Below are 7997 nucleotides of genomic sequence, written 5' to 3'. Positions count from 1 at the left end.
CTGCCCACTCACCCAACCTGTCCAAGTCACCCTGCATTCTCCTAACATCCTCCTCATATTTCAGACTGCAACCCAGCTTCGTGTCATCTGCAAATTTGCTAGTGTTACTTTTAATCCCTTCATCTAAATCATTGATGTATATTGTAAATAGTTGCAGTCCCAGCACCGAGCCTTACGGTACCCCTCCCCCACCCCCAGTCACTGCATTTAAGGAGATTGCTTTTACTGTTTTAATGCTGGAAAGGCTGTTTAGGTGACTTTCTAAACCACAGGTTTCAAAAGATACGTTCAAAATTAAAAGCAAATGTTCTGCAGAATTCAAAGGAAATTCTGTGTTTGTGAAAATGTTGATCCCCTTGACAGCAGATTTTAGTAAAGTTGAGCTCTGCACTTTCAGCTCCAGACACTGAGGTTTTGCTGTTGATTCTGTAGCCTTCAAAAGCAGATGTGTCATTTTAAAAAACTGTGCTGAGGTTTCCCTGGCAGCTCTGATTTCCTCCCATTATCCCGACTGTGTCCTGAGTGATAAAATCTGGGGGAGATGAAGGCTTTGTGGAGAGAAAAGCTCTTGGAGAATATTGGTGGGAGGCTAGGGATGTTCAGTTGTGTCCTGAGTGATAAAATCTGGGGGAGATGAAGGTTTTGGGGATGCTCTACAAGCCAGCAGAGGCATGTTTGGCTGAAATCAGGAGGTGAGATTAACCAGGACATTAAATGTTGGTATAAAGTCAGCAACTGATATCTCCTCTGCACTTTGTTGGTAGTTCCTTGAGACTGAGAATGAATTGCTTCCACTCCAATTTTGAAAGGACAGTGTGGTATCTGCAAATTATCCTGCAGACAGGGCAGGGTGTGCCTGACGGGGTGAATTGATGGTGAGACGGCCTGCCCCTTCTGCTACTGATGCAGGACCTCTGTGTGCTGCTGGGGACCCTCCTGAATGCTCCTCTCCACCTTAAGTGCCTTTGTTCCAGGGATCCCAAGGAGCCGGTGGAGTTCAGCAAAGCCTTGAGCACATCCTTGGAACTTGTCCGCTGTCTATCTGGTGATCTGTTCCCACGATGGGGCTTGGTACAGAGCGACTGAATTGGGAGCTGATGTTGGGCGTGGAGACAACAAGGAGTCTTCAAATCAGCTGACTGAGAGTAAATAGGCCCTGGGGTTCTGGTTCTGGGAATTTACACTAATGTTGGTTCCCTTGTCCTTCCAGTGAATTTGGGGAAATAGTTTGGTGTTATTTTACCTGTTCCTTGAGACATCTACTGTGGGTAGTCCAGGTCCAGGTCTAGGAAGGCCGGATATCACTGCAGCAACAAAAACAAGCAGCTGGAGGAACTCAAGGGGTAAGGCTGCATCCAGGGAGGAAAATGGACAATCAATGATTTGGGTTGACAACCACCAGCCAATAACTTTGATAACCTTTAATTTGCCTCATGCAAAGGGCAACCAGGGCATTCTGTGGTGGGTCTCAGCAGGGTGCTGAATGAGGCAAGTTGCTATTAAGACCTTGCTGTCATCTCCAGGATACCACAAGATTGTATTATATATATATATACACACACCCAAGATAAGTGCAGATTTGAGGAGAGACTGGATTACACATTGGTCCAAGATCCAGCCCTGTAACATTTCTCTTCTGAAAACAACACTGCCTGTGAACACATAGAAATTACTAATGGGGCCCTTCTCCATTCAGCAGGTCCGATGCAGCCCTATCCTTTCCAGAGTGAGAGCTCAGTTCTTCATAATGAATTCTGTTTTCCATTTGTAGCCAGAGTTTCTAAATGTTTGGGACAAGAATAGAAGTTTAAAGAAAAATCTGCTGTGCCTTTTATCATTTTGACATTCAGATTTTGCTTCTCTTTTCCTTCAGGGTGACGTTGGAAGTCGAGGTGAGAAGGTGAGCTGTCCATTTTGTTTGGTTGCTGTACATTGCACAATTTTAAAGGATGTGTATGTGTGTGTGTCTACAGTGAGCTGGGCTGTGTTCCATTAAATTATACCTCTTCTCTTCCCTTTCCTCTGTTGCCCAGGGCGACGCCGGTCTAAAAGGTGACAAAGGAGAAAAGGTACACGACTCAGTAGAGTTCAGCTGATCGGGATGGGCTGGGGTGGAGAACACGGTGATGTAAGCAGGGTGACAGCGAGCGGGGGAGTTTGGAAGGCCTTGACATGCATGTGCTGGCAAGGATTGTGGCTAATCCACTTAGAATGGATCATCAATTTTCTAAGCAGTCTGCTCGACTCCATTTTTTTGTTGCTTCTGTCTAATTTGTAACATCTGTGGTTGTTGAGAAACAAGAGGAATTCAAGGAAGGCGCAAAGAGTTTAAGTAACCAAGTACTTTGTCCAAGAGCAAGGGAGTAGCCTGATGTCACAGTGATCTGACCAATTACCTCTTGAGGCACCCGTCTCCCAAGTTGGCACTGACCCCTAGAATCCATCTATTTGACCAACACTCCTCCCAAGGATGTACTTCTGAGTGTCTGGATCTACACAGTGATTTCCTCATTCACTCTTCCCCAATCACCTATTCTACTGAGTCCAATATGCATGGAAATTCATCCCGAGTCAAAAATATGAATTGCACTGCACAATCGTATCTGCCTTTTGTATTGAACCTCTAAAGTTATTGGACTGGATTTCAAAACCAGGGTCCACAGTGCAGACATGACAACGTGGAACATGAAGCTCCGTCTACTGAGGGCGAGTTGCCAGTCGTTGGTTACTTTCAGACTTATTTTTTATCGTTTCATCTTTTTGCAAAACCGTTGACAAAATGTACGTATTTTTCTGAAGGATCGTCACCGCTCCACACTGCTTGCCTCACTTCTTCTGTGTCGTCTCCAGTATAGTGAAGTAGTTACACATTTAACTTTGTCCGGTACTTCTCTGTTTTGACGTACACCCTAGAATATAAACAGGGATTACACTAATCCAGTAACTTCACTTCAGTTTGTGAGGCAGTTTAGCGAGATAAAGAGGGTACAAAGCCGATCGATTTGCATTCTTTCTGTATTGATCACAAATACAGAAATTTATAGAATTGCTTTCTTGATGTCATCTGCCGAATACAGCACAATATGTGATTGAATTGGCACATGGGTGCTGCATGATTTCTAAACTAAGCATTTGAACAGAGGTCAGTGATGTTGTGAGATCTAATTCTACAAATTAATACATCATAAAATCATAAGCAGGCTGAAAAAAGAAACAGTTTACTACATTCCTATCTAACAATTTACCTTTGAACTAAGCACTATTAAATAGCAAATTGTGATAGTTTCTACTGGATTAATTTCCACAACATACAACTGAAATAACTAACCATTTTTGAAAGGGTGATCATGCGAATCACAAACTCTGGATCAATGGGCTTACGAGCTATGAATCTAGTTGTTGCTGTTACTTGCCACACCCAGCTAGCCTCTCGGGTTGAGGGGAAATTATCAGAATCAGGTTTATTATCACCAGCAGGTATCGTGAAATTTGTTAACTTAATAGCAGCTGTTCAATGCAATACATAATACTGTAAAGAAGAAGAAAAATAAAAATAAAATAATAAGAAGAAGATGAAATAAATAAGAAATCAATAACAGAATGTGTATATTGAATAGATTAAAGATTGTGCAAAAAACAAGTAAAAAGTGAGGTAGTGTTCAAGCGTTCAATGTCCATTTAGGAATCAGATGGCAGAGGGGAAGAAGCTGTTCCTGAATCACTGAGTGAGTGCCTTCAGGCTTCTGTACCTCCTACCTGGTGGTAACAGTGAGAAAAGGGCATGCCCTGGGTGCTGGAGGTCCTTAATAATAGATGCTGCCTTTCTGAGACACTGCTCCCTGAAGGTGTCCTGGGTAATTTGTAGGCTGGTACCCAAGATTGAGCCAATTAGATTTATTTGCATTCCCGACTAAACACCGGGAGGTGTTTGTGCTATCTATAATTGGTAAAGACATGCTGGACTTGCTGCTCATCTTCAAAGTTACTAGAACAATTGCATGAAAACTTCTGCAGCCTTATTGAGTACTTGGAGTATTTATATTTAATATCTTGTAACTACTCATAATGAAAGATGAAACTAAACAGATTCATACTGCTTGCTGTAAGATAAGGTGTTAAGGAATTTAATCTAAGTCTCTTATGTATGATACAATAATCTGTATCATAACTTACAGTCCAGAGCAACTTAATTTCCATGTCTTCTCACTCTTGATTTCCACCATGACAAAAATTAGCTCAAAGAAACACCACTTCCCAGTTATGTAAAAGAATACAGCCTGTAAATTGAAAGCAAAGGCATAATGTTTTGTATCAAAGCAAATGGCTTAAGAAATATTCATTTGAAATAACCTTTCTGTGATTGATTTTAGAAAAGCTTTGTTTTGTTCAATTCTGAAGAAGGTAGTTTCCATGATTTTAAACAAGCTATCAGATAAGATCGTAAGGATTTAAGAGCCAGATCAGGCCTATCAGCCTCTCAGGCCCAACTCTCCATTCCAAGTGACCAAGACTGACGCGCCCCAGCCAGGCCTCATCTCTTCAGCACCAGTTCCCCATCACCCTCAGTGCTATAATCTTCTTCCTTTGTGATCTCGCTCCCATTACCCGCTGCGGTAGAAAATTCCATGCTCTCAGCTGTGCAATGCTTGTGTTAATCGTTAGATTGGCGTACACTTTCTCATCCAACTTCAGATGGGTAATGCCTCCCAGAAAGGTTCAGAAGGTAGGAGACTGCAACAAGCCAGACGTCTGAAAGCCTGAACATTATTTTTCCTCATGCCGTAGAATGAAAGTAGTCCAGAGGTGACACAGTTTCTCTACATTTGAGTTGGTGCATTCAAAATGTGCATTATTTGCTGTAAGATTACAAGACGTTTGATTTCAAATCGTGACTTGAGGAAATGATTTCGAAGTTCACTTATTAAACAACGAGTGAGCAGTTGTAAAAAAATAATTCCTGCAGTGAAGGTTAATGATTATTATTACTGGTGAATGAAGGGCATCTTTTCGGTCTGCCTCTGTGTAACCTTTGTTCACACAATGTAATTTCATAGCTGAGGATGAACAGATCCATAATAATCTAATCTCTTCAGAAAAGAAATCACTCCTACCTTCCTTCAAGTCTGTGTCGGCAAAATCTGACAACTTCTTTCAATGAAAGAAAATGCTGAAAATTCACTTGAGCTACAAATCGAACTAATTTCAGATTTTCTCGGTTGTGGGCATCAAGTCTATGCATATTTATTTACATTCACAGGGAGCTAATAGTCATGATTATCTATTGCTTTATTGTTTCAGTAACCTATTGATCAATACAATCATGGAATCTTTCAGAATTTGTATACATATTAGAATAAAATATTGATTTTTGCTTCACCAGGGTCCTATAATTCTAAAAGCTATGCTAATAGCAGTTGTAATATCCTGCAGGAACATTATGGTCTGTTCTATATTCTGCTTCCTGTGGAGAAGTGCCTGGCCTCCCCTTGAAAATTCCCCTCAATGATGTATGGGAAAATGGAAACTCATTTTGTGAAAAATTACCAAGAACTGCATTCCATCTTCTGTGGTTCACTTTATTGAATCTTGCTGAATTCACATCTTGCAAGGAAGCTCTGCTGACAAGTGAAGTTTTCTGCAAAACAGTTATTGAAAGGTACTATTCAACTGGAAATAAAAATAGGGATCTGCTATCATAAGCACAAGAGCTTCTACAGATGCTGGAAATCCAGGGCAACACACAGAAGCTGCTGGAGGAACTCAGCATCTATGGGGGGAAATAAGCAGTTGACATTTTCTGGCCTATATCCTTCATTGGAACCTTTCTTCATGAGTCCTGATGAAAGCTCGAGGCCCAAAATATTGACTGCTCATTCCCCTCCATAGATACTGCCTGACCTGCTGAGTTCCTCCAGTATTTTGCATGGGTGTTGCTTGGGACCTGCTACCATGCATTTGGCCCTTTCATGCAGTGCCAGCTCATGCTGCCCAGAATGCAAGCCACTGAACAAAAAGAGGAGGGATGAGTGGAACTTGTACAGTAACATGGCAGCATTGCCATTCGTGTCATTCTTTGTAGTGCCAACAGTGAAACGTGCGTTCAGTTCCCGCCGCTGTCTGTAAAGAGTTTGTACTTTCTCACTGTGGCTGTGGCAGTTTCCTCTGGGAGATCTGGTTTCCTCCCATGTTCCAGGTTAGGATTAGTAAGATGTGGCCAAGCTATGTTGGCGCCAGAAGTTTGGAGACACCTACCAGCTGCCCACAGCATATTCATCGCATTTCACAAACAAGAGAAGATCTGTAGATGCTGGAAATCCGAGCAACACACAAAAATGCTGGAGGAACTCAGCAGGCCAGGCAGCATTTGTGGTAAAAAAGTAGTGCACGTTTTGGGCCGAGACGCTTCCGCAGGACTGAAGGGTTTCTCGCCGAAGTGTCAACTGTACTTTTTTCCAGTGATGCTGCCTGGCCTGCTGAGTTCCTCCAGCATTTAGTGTGTGTTCTCCGTCCCATTTCACTGTATGCTTCGATGCACATGTGACAAATAAAGCTACTCTTTAAGATATTTAACCTATAGTCCTTTTCCACCTAGTTCATTAGAACAATGAGGAATTTATCACCTTACTGCTCAAACACACTTTACCCTCTCCACTCCTTAGCCAGTTCTTGCTAAATCCCTGGGAGGATACATGCATCAAGCAACTATGCCATAGCCTAAAAGTTCAAGCCCAGTCAAGTAGCAGGCAGTAGAGTGGTGTCAGCATTTTGCACCCTTCCTACAGCTTTCATTCCACTGAGGTCAGTAGGATTATTTCTCGAAGCAAGGTTTTACCCGGGATGCACATATTCCACTCATCAGAACAGAATGACCTTCAAGGATCATATGGTACAGGTAGTGCAGAAATCATCCGTATCATCTTTGCTTACCCATTCCACTGTCTGTATAGCATGCTTACATTATCATTATGGCTAGGAGAATGTTTGTGCTTTGGGTGTCCATGGCACAACCTCCATACATGGGTGTGAAACTGCATCTGAAATGCCTGAGTCTCTTTCATTTCATGCAGGATTTAAATACATTCAAAGTAGTTTGCAGGTTTGCCAGAATGATGCTAGGAAAGGCAAATTGTCTCCCTAGGAAGCATTAGACTAGGCTTGTGTTCCCAGGAGTTTAGAAACCTTAATTCGCAGAGAAATTGAATCCTCCATTATAAATGGACGCACACCCACATTTGGACACTTAACTGAATTAGTCAATTTTTTAATCTTATCATTTTGTTTTTAGAAGTTCTTTCTGAGTTGTCTCAGTGATTTCTGCTTCTGTGACTGCAAAGTCTTGGTTGTGAAGTGAAGGTTGTGTTCTCATAAATGCATTAGACAGCTTGAAGAAGGCATCTACAGTAGAATTGGTTGGAAGACTGATAACACAATGAAGTCATGATATTGGGAGAACAGAATCACACATCGCTCCAAGTTGGAGTCTGTGTGGTTGAACTCGCTTATTTTGGGTCTGAACAGCCAAAGGGAATTTGTAAAACATGACGACAAGAGATCTTCCTACAGAAAATGGCAAAAGCTGAAAGGTGGTAGCCAGTGGTTCATTCCTATTTGTGCATTTCTCCCATTGGTTTTTGAAGAAATAACAAGCAGTATACACAAAGGATATTTCATTGATGTGTGTACTTGGATTTGACAAGGTGTCACATTATATGTCAATGATTTCAGTTGTGGAATTGATGGCATTGTTGCAAAGCTTGCAGACGATATGAAGACAGGTGGGGGGGGACAGATAGATTTGAGGCAGTAGAGAGGCTATAGAAGAGCTTAGGTTAGTAGAGTGGGCAAAGAAATGGCAGATGGAATACAGTATCGGAAAGTGTATGGTCATGCACTTTGGCAGAAGAAATGAAAGGGTTAACTATTTTCTAAACGGAGAGAAAATACAAAACACTGAGGCACAAAGGGGATTCAGAGTCCTTGTGCAAGATTCCCTAAAG

General features: G+C 41.9%; 1 protein-coding gene across 1 annotated transcript in view; it reads left to right on the top strand.

Moving 5' to 3' along the window:
* LOC132405084 (collagen alpha-1(XXV) chain-like) overlaps positions 1-7997 on the top strand; it is a 148736-nt gene that overhangs the window by 44713 nt on the left and 96026 nt on the right. The window contains exons 10-11 of the mRNA XM_059989817.1: positions 1874-1900; positions 2034-2069. Of these exons, the coding sequence (XP_059845800.1) occupies positions 1874-1900; positions 2034-2069 (63 nt within the window). The remainder of the gene's footprint in view (positions 1-1873; positions 1901-2033; positions 2070-7997) is intronic.

The sequence above is a fragment of the Hypanus sabinus genome, chromosome 14 (assembly GCF_030144855.1).
Source record: "Hypanus sabinus isolate sHypSab1 chromosome 14, sHypSab1.hap1, whole genome shotgun sequence".
Lineage (NCBI taxonomy): Eukaryota > Metazoa > Chordata > Chondrichthyes > Myliobatiformes > Dasyatidae > Hypanus > Hypanus sabinus.
This window is presented reverse-complemented; position numbering and strand designations above follow the sequence as displayed.